The sequence below is a fragment of the Phyllostomus discolor genome, chromosome 1 (genome assembly GCF_004126475.2).
Source record: "Phyllostomus discolor isolate MPI-MPIP mPhyDis1 chromosome 1, mPhyDis1.pri.v3, whole genome shotgun sequence".
In the NCBI taxonomy this organism is placed as follows: Eukaryota; Metazoa; Chordata; class Mammalia; order Chiroptera; family Phyllostomidae; genus Phyllostomus; species Phyllostomus discolor.
In genome coordinates, this window is record NC_040903.2 from 162,296,072 (window position 1) to 162,313,784 (window position 17,713).

The 17,713-nt window shown below is 35.4% G+C and overlaps 1 protein-coding gene across 1 annotated transcript in view; it reads left to right on the plus strand.

Moving 5' to 3' along the window:
• The window catches only part of USP8 (ubiquitin specific peptidase 8), a 62,532-nt gene that overhangs the window by 39,136 nt on the left and 5,683 nt on the right, over window positions 1–17,713 (plus strand). Inside the window, 8 exon segments of the mRNA XM_028505535.2 lie at window positions 2,869–3,031; window positions 5,905–6,049; window positions 6,369–6,592; window positions 10,942–11,523; window positions 12,698–12,784; window positions 14,459–14,536; window positions 14,959–15,221; window positions 17,457–17,669. Coding sequence (XP_028361336.1) covers window positions 2,869–3,031; window positions 5,905–6,049; window positions 6,369–6,592; window positions 10,942–11,523; window positions 12,698–12,784; window positions 14,459–14,536; window positions 14,959–15,221; window positions 17,457–17,669 — 1,755 coding nt within the window.

Here is a 17,713-nt window from a genome sequence, read left to right on the forward strand (position 1 = left end):
GTGCAAGCTTTTGAAATATATGCACCAAGTGGACTAAAGTTGTGATCTAATTGACTGGGTTTTTGGTTTTTTTTTTTTCCATTTCAGTTTCCCATACTATTATTTGTGATAAAAGAATACACAAGTACTTTTTTGAAGAAGAAGCAGTATAGCTAAGTAAGAGAGAGTATAGGGTGTACTTTATAGATGGAGTCCATCTTTCCATCTATAAAATGGGGGAATTATAGTACCTATCTCAGATGTTCTGAGAAGTTTAAATGAGAAATTTTATACACACACATTTAGCGTAGTTCCTGACATTTATAAGGACCTAAAAAAAGTAAATTTTCTTTTTTGATAAGAAGTTTTTAACTTATGAAATTAAAGTTATATGCATAGTTGTATTGTATATTAGAAACTATCACAATAGTGACTGAGTGAAAACTCCAGATCCGGGCTAGTTTCACTGTTTTGAGTGTTATATAACCTTTCTGGGTCTTTGTGTATGGGCATGGATTAGGTAAAGTCTGTGGTCCATAGTAGCATCAACTTAATATTAAGAAGATACATTACTTAAATTAGGAAGTAAAATTTGCATAATATTGGGTGCATTGCAGATGTTTGCTAATTGTTTGACCTGAAAAATAGCATGCATTGTAAATATGCTGTCTAATTCATGTATCAGTCTGTCTAGCTATTTATTTTATCTGACTTTTTAATTGAATAGCTTAGGTTGATGATTACTTTTTAACAAAACATGGTGGCCTCTGCATTCCCTCTATCATTCCTCTACCGTGAACCACTAAACAGATTTGTAAAATAGTACACTATTTAAATATGAGATTGGAGAGCTTACTCTAATCAGTAATCAAGTAGGCGTGACTATATTTTGAGTTTAATTGTTTCCCACAACATGAGATTTAGACTTATTGTAAAACTCAACATAAGTTTAGGTAAAAAACTAGGAACAGTGAACTGCATGCCAAGAAAAGCATTCCCCTTTAATTTCTCTCTCAGTCTTTCTGAATTAGTTAAAAGAAGTTCAGTTTGGTGCTAGCATTCCTTTTTAATACTTGCTGATCTCTCTTTCTTACCAGAAAGCACACCTCAGAGCTTGCAGTGTCTATAGCTAAGTGATGGTGATTACTGTATTTTTTCATTGTCTAGTTTTAAGTTTTAAAACAATGTAGTATTCAAGTGATAAGAATGCTTATGTAAGTATTTAGCCCAGTGAATTTTCAAAAACCGTGCACATCCATTTAGTTAGTATCTGGACAAGAAACAACAACACCTTCACTGCAGAAGCCCCTCATATGCCACCTGTCAGTTACCTCCCATATCCCCACCTGCCCAGGGGACCACCAGCTTCTAACAGAATAGATTGGTTTTTGTCTGGTTTTGTAGTTTATATAATGGAATCATGCGATCTATAGTTTTTTATGTCTGGCTTTTTGTACACAACCTAGTGTTTGTGAGAGTCATCTGTGTTATTGTGTGCACTTGTAGTTTGTTTATTCTTACTACTATATGGCACTCTATTAGGTGAATATAGCATTATTTATTGATCTATTTATGTTTAGGATTATCCCTTATTTATTGGATATGATGCTGTTTTTCCATGTATATGGGAATATACATTTTCCTGTTAAATTTATTTAAGTAAAGGATCACTTTCAATTAAATTAACTAATTAAAATATTAAATAATAGTCAAGGTAGAGCAAAGTTGCAGCATTGTGTGAAGATAATACATGAAAGAGTGAACTTTGGGAAATACTGGTTGATGCTATTGTTTTCCAAAGTGTTTTCTGCAGAATACTAATCTTGGGTTTTTGGATAAACAGTGTTTAGGCAAATATATCCCTGTAGTCAGGAATAGTCCTTAATATCACATTGCAATTTTTCTCATTTTTTTGTTAACTAAGTATCCTTCCGATCTCAATATATCAGGTGAGAATTATTATGAAGCAATATTTTATATTCGTTTTATCTGTATATTCTAATAGGCACAGTAAACAACATTATTACATATGGAATTTTTAAAAAATAAACCATTTAGTTTGACTTAACAACAAAGTACATAGTGCTGAGGACTTTGAGATAATAGGATTTGGGGGAGGAGCCACGTGGCAGGCCCATTGTAAGTAAGGACTTTAGGAAGAACTTCAGCAATTCTGTGAGCAAAAGAGGAAGTGAACAGCATGCTTTAACATAGAGTTGATAATATTCCCAGGTGATGATGTAAGAGCCAACACAATGAAGCAGCTAAGACTGTGGACATGAACCAAATTGCCTGAGTTTGAATTCTGGCCTCACCTGGAAGCTGTAACTTTGAGCTGGTTAATCTCTTTGTGTCTCAGTTTCCCCATCTATAAAATTGGAGTAACGATACCTACTTTATAGTATTGTTGTGAGAAGTCAGTGAGATGCAGAATAAAGCATTTAGAATAGTACCTGGCACATAGTAAGTACTGTATGTGTGTTAAGTAAATATTTGGGCATTTAATTAACTATTAATTATCTGTATAGGTAACAGAAAACTGAAATATAAATAATGTTACCTAGGTGATCCCCCGATTATTTATACTTGGCTGAGAGAGATGCTCAGATGAATCCCTCTGTTTCCAGGTTTGGTCCCCCTTTTTTTGTAAAGGGTCAAAATTGTGTCTACTTCTTTTAGTATCTAATACTAAAATATATTCCTATATTATGCAGTTGTTAAACATTTTAGGGTATATAGTATCTTAACACAGTCTGACCTCAGAAAGGAACCTGTCTCAAAGTTTGCCATGGTGTGTTACAGGCTGTAGAACAAAACTCAGTGTCTTATGTTAGTATATTAGGACCTCTTATCTACTTTTGCCCCAATACAAATGTTAATACATTTCAGAGTCACTGCTAGTCGGATTGAAGAAAACCTCCCAGATGACTCTAAAGACATATGGAAGAAGAGAGGGAATGTGCATTATGTGGTACTTCTTGACTGGTTTAGTTCTACAAAAGATTTACAAGTTGGAACAACTCTACGGAGTCTGAAAGATGCACTTTTCAAGGTTAGCAAGTTTCCTTGTTAGTTTACTATAATTGCAAGGCTTCTTTGGTTGGTAGAGGTATGTGGACTAGTTTATCTTAAGGACAAGAAATTCATTAGGCTTGTTGTAGATTTTTCAAATTTACATTAAAAGACATTTTGATATACCAAATAACTGTAAACTTCTCTATGTAAAGTAGGATGTTAGAATTTTCAGAAATAGAAATCATCTGAAAAGAGTGTTATTTTTTGGCTTTAAGAATTAGATTATATTTTCACTTTTTAAAAAATAGATTTATTTATTTTTAGAGAGATGGGAAGGAAGGAAGAAAGAGAAAGAGAAACATCAATGTGTTGTTGCCTCTCATAGGCCTCCAAAAGGGGACCCAGGCCCCCAACCCAGGCATGTGCCCTGACTAGGAATCAAACCAGCGACCCTTTGGGTTGTAGGCTGGCATTCAGTCTACTGAGCCACACCAGCCAGGGCTATATTTTCACATTTTTGATTGTTCAAGACAACTGTACTTGAACAACAATAAGAAATGTGAAAAAAATAAAAAAGAATTAGACTATAAAACATAAAGACAAAGGAAGAGGTCAGTAAGGAAAAAAAGACTTATACATTTGACTTCATAAAATTAAAACTTAGATGTGAAAAAATACCATAAAATTAGAAGATGGAAGACAAACAAAGATATTTGCAACAAATATGGCAGTGATTTAAGACTACCAAAAATCCAAAGAGTTTTTATAAATAAATAAGAAAAGTACTTCAGATAAAATGGTAAAATAAGTAGTGGGCACAGACATAAACAGCAGAGAAAATATAAGTGATAAAATCATAAAAATGGTCAACCTGTAATCAGAGAAATGCAAATTGAAACAATGAATGCCATTGTTACTGATACAATTAACCAAGATAAAAATGCTGTTTGTTATTTTTATTGATTGATTTTAGAGGGAGAAAGCAGGAGATAGAGACATCAGTCTGTTATTACACTGATTTGTGCGTTCATTGGCTGATCTTGTATGTGCCCTGACTGGGGATTGAATCCACAATTTTGGCATATCATGATGACACTCCAGCTAACAGAGCTGCCTGGCCAGGGCCCAAAATACTCCATTTAATTTGTTAAATTATTAAACAGTGATCACACTGAATGCTGGTGAGATTGTGGTAAGAATAAAATTCAGTCTGCTGGTAGGATTGATGGAACATGCCTCCCAGGAGGGCAGTCTTAAAAGCTTTGAATCAGTTCATACTTTCTTTAAATAGGGAATCTGGAAATATATACAAAGAGAGGTTGATATATAAAACTGCCAATGTTTACCTAGTTTTGACCTACAAAAGGAGAATTTCATAAGTTCATCCTAACCTAAGATACTTGAAAATTTACTGTATGATAACAGTGACATAACAAATCAGTGAGAAAAAAATTGATTGAAACAAATGGTTTAGTGACAGCAGGCTAGCCAGGAAGTTAAAAAAAGAGGATCCCTTTCTTATTTCTTAGACCATAGTAATCTCCAAATTGGTCAAAGACACACGTAAATGTGTTGAATGAAACAGAGAACTACTAGGAGAAAGTATTAGTAGGTATTTTTATTATCTTAATCCTAAATCAGGATACCATTAAGGAAGGTCAATATATCTGTGTAAAAACACCATAAATGATGTAAAAGTCAAGACAGATTTTATAACATACAACAGAGACCTCTTTTCCTAAATACTCAGAGTACATTTATTGTTTACTAATAGTTGACTGTATAGAAAAATGGGCAAAGGATGAAAATAAATCATAGGATATAAATGGCTAATAAACATATTAAAAGATGTTCAGCTTTACAAATAAATGCTAATTAAAACAAGTTAACATTTTTGTCCACCAGTTTGAAAAATTGTAAAGATTTATAGTGGGCATTCTCATACTTTGCTAATAAGTATATAAATTGGTGGTGTCTTTTTGAAAGGCAATTTGACAGCATCTACCAAACTTTTAAACCATTGGTTCTACTCCCAGGAAATTATCCTACAGAATATAAAGATTTTTTTAAGATAATTTCAAAGACTAGCAATATATAAGAGCCTTAAAATGTTCATGTGCCTTGGCTCGATAACTCCACTTCCAGAGATTTTCCTAATGAAGTTAATTGGGTGTGAATGTGTAAGGAAGAATCGTCAATGTTTATCTCAGCATTGTTTATAATTAACTGGGAAAAATAACATTAAGTGTTCAGGTGATGGATTCAGTTTTGATATGTGTGTGTTTATGTGTAAATGTGTGTATGAAATAGAATATTAGCTGGTCATTACAAATTATAGCTCTTTATTAATAAAAGGCTAATAAGAGAAAAGCAGCATCATAAAAGTTTCATTGTTTTGTAAATATGAAGTTTAAAAAGTATGCCTCTTCATAGAAAGCTAAGAATAAACTCTGACATGTTAAAGTGGTATCTCTGGGTTGTAAGGTTTTAGATGATTTTTATTGCATATAAATTTTTCTTATATCATGGATTACTTGTGTGGTTGTAAAAACTGCATCCATTTGTTTCATTTAATGTTGAATTTTTAATTCAGCTCTCCTTTTTTTAACATTTAGAAGATGAATCTTGAAGAGAGCACTTTTATTTTTTTTTTAAGATTTTATTTATTTATTTTTAGAGAGGGAAGGGAGGGAGATAGAGAGAGAGAAACATCAATGTGCGGTTGCTGGGGGTCATGGCCTGCAACCCAGGCATGTACCCTGACTGGGAATCAAACATGCGACACTTTGGTTCGCAGCCCGTGCTCAATCCACTGAGCTATGCCAGCCAGGGCGAAGAGAGCACTTTTAAAATTCAGGTTTGTTGTACTTTTAGCTGCCATATTAAAAACACTATTTCCTTATTTTATAGTGGGAAAGTAAAACCGTCCTGCACAATGAGCCTTTGGTTTTAGAAGGAGGCTATGAAAACTGGCTCCTTTGCTACCCCCAGTATACAACGAATGCTAAAGTCACTCCACCCTCACGAGGCAAGACCAAAGAGGTGTCTATCTCATGTATGTATGTGAGAATTTTTGTTTACAGTTAATTCTTCAGTAAAATAAACTTTAAATTTATGTTCTCAGGATAATGTTCTTAATAGTGTGTGCATTTGTGCTATTAGGTAGCATTTTGTTTTCAGGCATAAGAAATACATGATGTCCATATAGCCTGTAAGTTAATGTTTAATTCTTTAAGACTAATTATTAAAACTATTGTTGTCACCTCATGTTGCTTACATTTAACTATTCACCTATAATATGAGTGAGATATTTCAGTTCTGTTTATGGAGTTTGCTGTTCTTTCCATTTATTATTATTCTTTTGGGGATTTTAGTGAATTTTACTTATCCCTCACTGGAAGAATCAGTTCCTTCGAAACCTACTGCACAAATGCCACCTCCTCCTATAGCAGTGGATGAAAATATAGAATTGATAAATGATCAAGATGACAGAACGAGACCATTGACTCTATCAACTCCGTTGGAAGCAATTGCTACTTCTAAGTCTGATGTTTCTCCCATAAGTCAGCCAGTGCCTATTGTAAGGAATTTTCCACAGGTATAATCTTGAATTTTTTTAACTTTATTATCTCTTTTCTTTGAATATTACATTAAATATATAGCATAGAAATGAAGTTTTATATATAACCTTTACTATTTTAGAAAAAACTATCAGTGAGAAGAATGTATATGTTTTGGTACCTTTTTTGCTATAAAATATTTTTGTTATAATTCAGTTCTGTTGCCATAGCAGTATTAGAATAAATAGTGTGAAGGATTTTTAAACCCAGCTGGCAATCCAGTTACTACAGGCAATGACAATAAAAGATTATATTATTACTACAGTGAATTTGAACACTTTTAAGTTTTGTGGGGGTTTTATTATTATTTAATCTATAATATTTTCCCAAATTGTTTGGTTTACAGGTGATAAATATGTGATGTTGGTATTTTGGTTTTGAAACAGTACTTTAGTTCCATTTCCTTAGAATTTGACACATAAATTATAGGCATGTTTTAATAATAATTGTCTAAAAAATTTTAACCAAGAAGTTACAATAAAAATTTGCAGCATTTTTCTCTTAGATTTTATGTAAGGGAAGGTTAACTAATTCTCCCCTAGCATTTTTCAGTAAGATTTTTTTAGCATTCATATGTACAAAATCAGCCATAGCATAAGGCAGAATATCATAATTGTTCTAATAGTTACTGGAGCACAGAGCAAGGAGACAAATTCTGCCTGAGGGTATCAGGGAGGTCGTCATGGAGTTTTTATCTGGGCTTTAAGAGTTTAGTAAGATTTGAGAATGGAAAAGACAGTAGAAAATTATATGACTAGAGGCTCAGAGCATGGGCTCTGGGACCAATGAGTAGTTGTGACTGCTTGGACACAGTTCTCTGTGGGAGAACGGTGAGATTGGAAAGATGGGCAAGAGGCATCAAGAGAGACTTGGGTCAAATTGGAACTTTATCCTGTAGGCTCAATGAAACCCTTTAAAGGATTTTAAACTTGAAAGGAACATGGTCAGAGCTACCCTTTTAACATTAAGGAAAAATGTATTTTGGTTTCTATCCAACCTCATGTTCTAGTGGTTCTTCCTACTTCCTTCTCAAGTGTAGAAAACAACAGGGGAGAGTAGATGTTTTTTGGTTGTTTTTTTTTTTAAGTGAACGGGAAAAAAAGAAGTGAGGAACAAATGAATGATATTTTTCTTCACTAACTTCTTCCTACAGTATTGTTTTTTACTGGGAAAACATATGATTTATTTTATAAGAACACGATGCAGGTTGTTGTTGCCAGATATTTTTGTAAGTTCTCATTTTTGTTTAGTAAACTGCCTTCTCAAAAAAATCATGCTAGCAATGCTTCTAACAATTTCATAGGTTTAGTTTGCAGTTAAATTGAGGTAATAAACACTTAACTCATTAAATCAGGAATTTGGATAGTTTACTTCTCAACTTATATTTAGGATCTTATCTCTTAGGAATATTTTATTAATTCTCACAGCATTCTATTTATTTATTACATGTCCAACACAATCTCTCCCCTCCTGGAACTTATATTCTAGGAGGGAAGAAGCTTTTGAACAAATAATTGTAGTTATTCCATCAGAATCCCAGCAAGTTCTATTAGGGAAAAGAATACAGTATTAAGAGGATACATATTAGGGGGCTTGGCTAGTTTTAAGGATCAGAAAAGTCTTTTCTAAGAGAGAGATAGTTATACCAAGATTTAATATTGTGGTGGGAATTATCTAGGTGAACAGCTGATGTAAAGGGGCCTGAGTTGGGAAGGAGCATAGCATCTTTGAGGAAATTTTTTTTCTTTGTTCTTCCCTGTAATTTTTTTAAAGATTGTATTTATTTATTTTTAGAGAGGGAAGGGAGGGAGGGAGGGAGGGAGAGAGAGAGAGAAAGAGAGAGAGAGAGACAGAAAGAGAGAGAAAGAGAGAGAGAGAAAGAGAGAAAGAAACATCAATGTGTGGTTGCTGGGGGTCATGGCCTGCAACCCAGGTATGTAGCCGGACTGGGAATCGAACATGCGACACTTTGGTTCACAGCCCGAGCTCAATCCACTGAGCTACGCCAGCCAGGTCTAATTTTTTAAAATTATTTTATTGTTCAATTACAGTTGTCTGTATTTTCCCCCCACCACTACCTCCTACCCCAGCCAAACCCACCTCCCTCCCTTGCTTCCACCCTCCCCCTTGGTTTTGTCCACGTGTCCTTTATAATAGTTCCTGAAAACCCCTCCCCCTCTCCTCTGGCTGTTGTTAGATTGTTCTTAATTTCAATGTCTTTGGTTATATTTTGTTTGCTTTTCTCTTTTTTTGATTATGTTCCAGTTAAAGGTGAGATCATATGGTATTTGTCCCTCACTGCCTGGCTTATTTCACTTAGCATAATGCTCTCCAGTTCCATCCATGCTGTTGCAAAGGGTAGGAGCTCCTTTCTCTCTGCTGCATAGTATTCCATTGTGTAAATGTACCATAGTTTTTTGATCCACTCATTTACTGATGGGTGTTACAAGGCCACTGTAATCAAAACAGCCTGGTATTGGCATAAGAACAGACACATAGACCAATGGAACAGAACAGAGAACCCAGAATTAAACCCAAGTCTCTATGGTCAATGAATAGTTGACAAAAGGGGAAGAAGCATAAAGTGGAGTAAAAGTAGCCTCTTCAACAAATGGTATTGGGAGATCTGGACAGATACGTGCAAAAAAATGAAACTTGATCATCATACACAAAAATAAATTCAAGATAAAAGACTTAAATATAAATTGTGACACCATAAAAGTCCTAGAGGAAAACATCAGAAGGAAAATCTCAAGACATTCCACGCAGCAACATCTTCACAGATATGTCTCCTAGAGCAAGGGACATAAAGGAAAGAAGAAACAAATGGAACCTCATCAAATTAAAAAGCTTCTGCATGGCTAAAGAAAACAGCATTAAAATGAAAAAAGAACCAGCTGTATGGGAAAACATATTTGCTAATGATGCCTCGGACAAGGGTTTGATCTCCAAAATATATAAAGAACTCACATGACTCCACTCCAGGAAAACAAAACAAAACAAAAAAACAATTAAAAAATGGGCAAAAGACTTAAACAGACACTTCTCCAAGGAGGACATACAGAGGACCCAGAGACATATGAAAAAATGCTCAGCATCACTCACTAGTCATCAGAGAGGAATTTTTTTTTTTAAGGAAAGTATGGATAGACCTGGAGAACATTATGCTAAATGAAATAAGCCAGTCAGAGAAAGATAACTACCACATGATTTCACTTATATGTGGAATCTATTGAACAAAATGAACTTAACAACAAAATAGAAACAGACCCATAGCTACAGATTGACAGTTGTCAGAAGGAAGGAGTTTGGGGAGGCTGGGTGGAAAACGTTGAAGGGATTAAGGAAAGAAAAAAAGCCTCATAGACAACAGTATGGTGATTACCAGAGGGAAAGGAGGATACCGGGAGGTAGAAGAGGCTAAAGGGGAGGGAAATAAATGGTGATGGAAGGAGACTTGACTTGGGATGGTGAACACGCAATACAATATACAGATGATGTGTTAATAGAATTGTATGCCTGAAACCTATATAATTCTAACCATTTTCACCCCAATAAATTCAATACAATTTTTTTAAAACAGGAAAGTATGGCTAGTATATATAGAATGAGATAAGATTGGAGAGATAGGCAGAGACGAGACTCCCGTGGTAAGGATTTTAGATGTCATCTGAGTATGGTCAGTTGCTATTTAAAGTAGGGTTTTAAATAGCTGAAGAACATAGTCACATTTGTGCTTTAAAATGATTACTCTGGCCACAATGTAGAGAAATAGAAGGGAGCAAGAGAAGCTATGTAGAGAGAATGTTGATGTGGACTTGGTTGGTGTTAATGGAGGTGGAGGGGCAGATACAGGATGAAAATCATCAGACTGCATAAGGGCAGGGGAGACCATGAAACTCCGTTGTCCAATTTGAGGTATTTGGTTAGTGATTCTATCCATGAGACAGTCATGTTTGCAGGGGGAGAGTGTAGATTTCAGTTTTGGTTTTATTAGGTTTGTGATATATATATATGAGACACCACATGGAGTCACTGAGAAGGCAATTGAATATGTGGAAATGGAACTTAAGACTAGCTATGTCCAGCTCTAGGCTTTGTGTTTTATAATGAACTCTTCCACATCCAGAACTCATCTGGGTGTGCAATCAAGAGGAAGTAAGTGCCAGCACCTTATGAGAAATCTGGACATCGGGTAATTTGCAAATAGATATTTTGGCAAATGTTGTCTCCACGCAAAGTGATGGTTGTTTTATCATGACTTGATTTCAAGAACTGAGTTCCTGGATTTTGACAAAAGTATGTTTTATTATGTTATTTGTTATAGATTGATCGTACTAAAAAACCGGCAGTCAGATTGCCTGAAGATCATAGAGTAAAATCTGAAAGTGCAGATCATGAGCAGCAGTCTCCTCAGAATGGAAAAATTCCTGATCGTTCCACAAAGCCAGTACTTCCCCCTCCAACTGCTATGTTAACAGATGAAGAAAAAGCTCGTATTCATGCAGAAACTGCTCTTTTATTGGAGAAAAACAAACAAGAAAAAGAACTTCGAGAGAAACAGCAAGAGGAACAGAAAGAGAAACTGAGGAGAGAAGAACAGGAACAAAAAGCCAGAAAGAAACAGGAAGCTGAAGAGAATGAAGTCACAGAGAAGCAACAAAAGGCAAAAGAAGAAATGGAAAAGAAAGACAGTGAACAGGCCAATAAAGAAGATAAAGAAACCTCAGCAATGAGGGGCAGAGAAATAACAGGAGTAAAAAGACAATGCAAAAGTGAACATGAAACTACCGATGCCAAGAAATCTGTGGATGATAAGGGTAAAAGGTGTCTACCCCCTGAAGTACAAAAAAAGTCAGTGGGCGATGTGCCCCCTGCCTCCATGGCAGGAGATTCAAGTTCAGGCAAGGTAAGCAGAAACAAACAGTATAAATTGCCAACTAAGTGAAATAAAATGCACATAAAAAGATGAAATCAGTAGCATTCCAAACACAGGGTAGGCATTTTAAGTAGTTTTCTAGAGGGTTATAGATTTGTACTGATTCATCTACATTTTGCTCACCAACTCTCCTTTGATTGGTTGGTAATGGAATTGCTCTTTGTGTCTGAAATGCAACATATTTTTAATAATTGGAATAGGTAGCTACATTCTTATTTTTGATGTATAATCATCAAAAGACTAGAGTGAAATATTATCTTTCTTTCAGTGTGGAGGAATTAGATGCCCAATATTTATATGATAGTGTTTGTATCTGCTTAGAATATGTCCAGTGACAAATCTGTCATTTTGTTTGTTGGTTCACATAATCAAGAATACTAACAACAACCCAGTTAATGTTGGTTTTCTCTGCTCTGGGCTATCCCCAAAATTGATTTCTGTAACTACTTTTTGTCCATTTTTTTCTCTATTATTTTTTGTTGATTTTTTTCTTTATTATGCAATTAACAATGCCTTTCCCTTTTGAACCCTAAATAAGTCTTTATAATAACAGGAATAGTTAGTTATAGCCCTACTTATGTACATGTAAATAGAAATACATTTTAGGTAGTGTGAAAGTTACTTTTGATGGAAGGTAGGACACCATATTTTCAGGTTATTAATTTCTGTACTTCTCAAGCAGCAGTTCAGGCATACGCCAACTATAACAATTTTTATTAATGCTTCAGGTACCCAGGGAACATTTACCAGGTAGCCTTAGCTATCAAAAATGTAGTTGCCATACAAACACCTTTCTAAACACCCAAAGCCAGGGAAATGAAGCCCATGTACTAATGCTTTACTTATAGGAGAATCAGGACTTACATGCACTTATAATTTAAATGTTACTCATTGTGTATCTACTACTAAGTTTGTTTTAGTTCTTTAGCCTTAGTATTAGGAAATGCCACATGGGCGCTACCACCTTTAATTTAAACGAATCTACTTTGATAGCAAAATTGCATAGTTTTCAGAGGCCTCACTTTTTTCTCCTTTTACATTTTCAGTCTGATGGATTTGCTTATATCAGCTAGTGATGGGTAGGTGTATATTAGGGGAAAATTAAATGTTTTTCCCCCCTTCTGAAATCTTAATAATTTTACAGCCTATTAAGATTAAAGGACAGCCAGAAAGTGGAATTCTAAAGACTGGAACTATTAGAGAGAATACAGACGAGACTGAAAGAAATAAAGTAAGTAGTTCCTTGGGTGGGAGAAAAACATGGACTATAACCATGCGGTTACCATTACCATATCATTCATTCTGCATCGTAAGATCTACTCTCTGAGGGAATTTTTGCGATGTTTGATAGCTGATTTGTGTTGGTTTTTGCATGATTACATGCTTCCTATTTATTCTATTCTATTCATTGTATGAAATGGACATTCTGTTAATTTTATGAAATCAAAAAATACTTAGGTTTTATTATATGATGCCAGCAAATTCACTTCTGGATATATACCTAAAGGAATTAAAAGCAGGGCCTCAAAGAGCTATTTATACATTCATTTGTATAGCAGTATTATTCACAGCAGTGATAAGACAGAAGCAACGTACACATCCATCAACAGATGAATGTATAGACAAATGTGGTATCAAATCATGTTTGTGGTATGTTACAAACAGTGGTGTATTGCTCAGCCTTAAAAAGGAAGGAAATTCTGACATATGGTACAGCATGGATCAACCCTGAGTATGTTACGCTAAGTGAAATAAGCCAGTTACTAAAGGATGAAAACTGTATGATTCCATTTACATAGTGTACCTAGAGCTGTCAAATCCATGAAGGCAGAAATTAGAGTGGTGATTGGCAGGGGTCCTGGGATGGAGGGGATGGACACAGAATTTCGGTTTGGCAAGATGAAGAGCATTCTGGAGATCAGTAGCACAACAGTGTGAGTATACTTATGCCACATGACTGTACTCTTAAAAATGGTTAAGATGGTACATTTTACGTATATTTTTTATCACAATTTTTGAAATATTTAGGTCTTTTATGAAACATCTCTGCCTTTGTTTTTAAGAGCTTTAATATGCATACCATAAAACCCAGTTTAGAGTACAAGTTCAGTGATTTCAGTTCAGAGTCGTGAAACAATTCACTCAATACAATTATAGAACATTTCCACCACACCAAAAAGATCTCTGTGCCGATTGTAGTCACTCCCTCTTCCTACCCTCAGGCCCCAGCAACCATCTACTCTCTCCATGGATATATCTCCTGGACATTTTGTGTAAATGGAATCATTTTATATTTTATATATATATATATTTTTTTTTTATCTATGTGTGTGCGTGTGTAAAGTCTTTTGTATATGTCGTCTTTCATCTAGCACAGTTTTTTTTTGAGATTTGCCTGTGTTGTAGAACGTATACCCATAGTTTATTCCTTTGTATTGCTAAGTGGTATTCCCTCATGTGGGTGTACCACATTTTATCCATCCGTTGATAGACATTTGGGTTGCTTCTGCTTTGGGCTGTTAGGAACAGTGCTGCTGTGAACATTTGCATATGTGTTTTTGTGTGGAAATATGTTTTCATTCCTTTGGGGTTGATAACTAGAAATAGAATTGTCTTTTTCTCTTTTTTTTTTCTTTTTCTTTTTTTTTTTTCTTTTTTTGTCTTTTTAGGAAACTTTTAAAGACCACTGTCATTATAGGCTTGTGCACGCACAACTCCTCTTCCCCTTCCTATGATATTTGGGCTTTGAGAAAATAGATATATAATTCTTCATGTTCGAGCTTGTTTTAAAAATAGTAAGGATAGCCAACACAGGCTTTTGGTTCTCTGGTACAAGTGGCTTAAGTTTGTATGTGACAAAATTCAATTGAAAAATCAGATTTTTTTCTCTTATTTTAAATACTAGGCTCGAGAGCCTTTGACAAGAGCACGAAGTGAAGAAATGGGGAGGATCGTACCAGGACTGCCTTCAGGCTGGGTCAAGGTAAAAATCAAAATTAACACAGAAATAAGTAACATGATCATTGTGTTGTTTTTTTAAAAAGAGGTTATTTTGTTTTGTTTTTGTATTCTGCATCTTCTCTAATACAGTCAGGTCTTTTTCTTTACTATGGAAGACATAGCTCATTTCCCTAATTACAGCAAGTTAGATTTCTGAATATCCGACCTGGGATGCTGGCTGTAATATATAAGCATTCCTGGCATTTGCCATTTAGAAACAATGTATTACTTTAAAACTTTAAATTCTTTGGAATTTTACTTAGAGAATTGATTATCACCGTTTTATTCAAATGATGTTAATCCAAAAGTTTAATTTAGCAGTGGAATACTTTTGAGTGAGTTTTTTGTTCATGTAATGGTCATTGTTTTTTTCACCTGTTTTTGTTTTTTGTTTTTCCAACCAAGTTTCTCGACCCGATCACTGGAACTTTTCGTTACTATCATTCACCCTCCAACACTGTTCAAATGTATCCACCGGAAATGGCTCCGTCACCTGCACCTCCTTCCACCCCTCCAACTCACAAAGCCAAGCCACAGATTCCTGCTGAGCGGGACAGGGAACCGTCCAAATTGAAACGCTCCTACTCCTCCCCAGATATAACCCAGGCCATACAAGAGGAAGAGAAGAGGAAGCCAGCACTTACTCCAGCAGTTAATCGGGAAAACAAGTAAGTTTATCTTAATTCCTAAAACTAGAATAATCTGCTATATTTGAAAATTACTCTAAACGTACCGGCTTATTTATGTCAGGGAGTCAGAAATTTCTGTGGATGGCTCCGCCAGCCATTGTTATTTACTGTAGGGGAGAAAGAAATCACTAGATTAAAATGTCCTTGGTTTTTCTCCCAAATGCTAACTTAAATATATCAGAGAAGACTATCATAAGTATTAATGTAGATATAAAGGTATATATGTTACTATATTTTACCACACCGTGCCATAGACCACCTAGAAGTTTTCACAAACTTCCTAAATCTCCCTTTGAGGACCATAATTTATAGGCTTATCGAGTTTGCCTTAGTGCAGCTCTCAAATTCTAAACTTTTTTTTTAGTTAGCCAGTAATAAGGGAGCAAATTTACATAGTATTAAAATAACAAGCATTGTACTGTGTATCAGCTCCTAATCCTTATTCTGTTCCCTTTTCCCTCGTTGCATTTCTGCTGTTCTCTTCACATGTAGTGATCAGTAGGTTCGTGTAAGTTTCCCAAAAACAGTATTTCATTTAAATGTGTTCCTGGCTTTATCCCTTTTTGAATTCTCAAATGGCTCTGGCTCATGACTGATAGGGTTATGATGTGAAAATTTTTAAGTCCACGTAACCACTTCTAAACTTAACCTTTTCGGAGAGGGGAATGGTTGGAAGTGTCAATACAGCGGTACCTCAGTACTTGTCATTAATTCATTCTGGAACACGTGATGAGCGCCGTAACCGATAAGTACAGAATGATGAAGCATTTTCTCTTGTGGGGCGGCCTCATGACTCATACAAGTTCTGGCAAATACGATGAGTCCCGAGTAAGTGCTGAGTGCTGAAACATTTTTTTTCTCATCAAAATGCGAAAAGTACGGGGTTTGACAAGTTCTGAAGCCAACAAGTGTGTACCAAGGTATGACTGTAAATGGCAGTGGCTTTGTTTTCCTGTTTATAATACACATCCTCTTGACTGCCAAGGAATTTCAGCTAGGGAATCTTTTTGACCCCTATGGTAATACTTCCCAAAAATGTAGTTGATACATACTCCTTCTGAGAATTTGCCCCGCCAATTAGGGAATTATGTGGAGATTTTTTTCTTTAATCATAAATCTAGCTACAGATTTTAGGGCTTGCTATTAAAACTGGTGAGATTTAATTCCTTCTTGCATCATCATTCTTAATACAATTTGTTAATTTGACAGTTTTAAAAAGTATCATATATGCAGCTTATATATTTTTACATATATTGAACAGAGAAAGAGTTCATGAGTTCAAACACCTGAACACAGTGTGAAAAAAAAAGCTGGCTGAAGTAGTTCAGCCCTAACTGGTGTGGCTCAGTCAGTTGGGCATCATCCCACAGAGCAAATTCCCCGTCAGGGCACATTCCTGGGTTGTGGATTCAGTCCCTGGTTGAGGTGCATATGAGAGGCAGCCAGTCTGTGTTTCTCTCTCACATAGATGTTTCTGCCCCTCTCTGTCTCCCTCCCTCTAGGATTGTGACTAATGTAAGTGAGGAGCTGGGTTTTTTTGTTTTTTGTTTTTAATTTTAAATTTAAATAACCACCTATGGCTAGTGGCTACCATACTTGTTAGCAGAGCTCTTGACTTCAGGGAATAGTATCCAAATAACTTCTGCCTCCTTTGATCTGCTCCACAACAGTATACAGGAGTGGGCAAAAGTGGGTTTACAGTTGTGAGTACACAAAACACAAGAGTTTTTCTATAATACAAGAGTTTTTATTCTTGTATTATTATTTATTTATGTACTATTTTCCATATGAACTATAAACCTACTTTTGCCCCCACCCCTGTGTGTATATAAAAATAATCCCTTTTTTGGCATTCTATTGAGTTCAACATTTGGTAATACTAAACTTCCTAGGACCATTTAAAGGAGTTTGAAAGAGCCTTCTTGACTAGAAGCCCCTACCTGTTCATGAGAAGGCAGAGAATCTACCTTACAATGTCTGTAAGAACCATGGACCCACATAAGAGGTTAAAGGTATTCGTCTCATGGGAAGGTCACAGACTATGTCACGTAGATATTAAGTGTTCTGTAAGATCCTAGTACCTTATGAGTCAACTTATTAACACTTTACAAGTTTACTGTGTACACATGCTGGAGTTTGCTGCCATTTGTAATTTGAACTTTATTTTCACTTGCTGTGCATTCTAAGACATCTTGCACACTTTTTCTTTCTCAGGCCCACATGCTACCCTAAAGCGGAGATCACAAGGCTTTCTGCTTCTCAGATTCGAAACCTCAATCCTGTGTTTGGAGGATCTGGACCAGCTCTCACTGGACTTCGTAATTTAGGAAATACTTGTTACATGAACTCAATACTGCAGTGCCTATGTAATGCTCCACATTTAGCTGATTATTTCAACCGAAATTGTTACCAGGATGATATTAACAGGTAAAGAAATTTCTTATTTTTTGCAATGTAATGTTAAAAGGGTG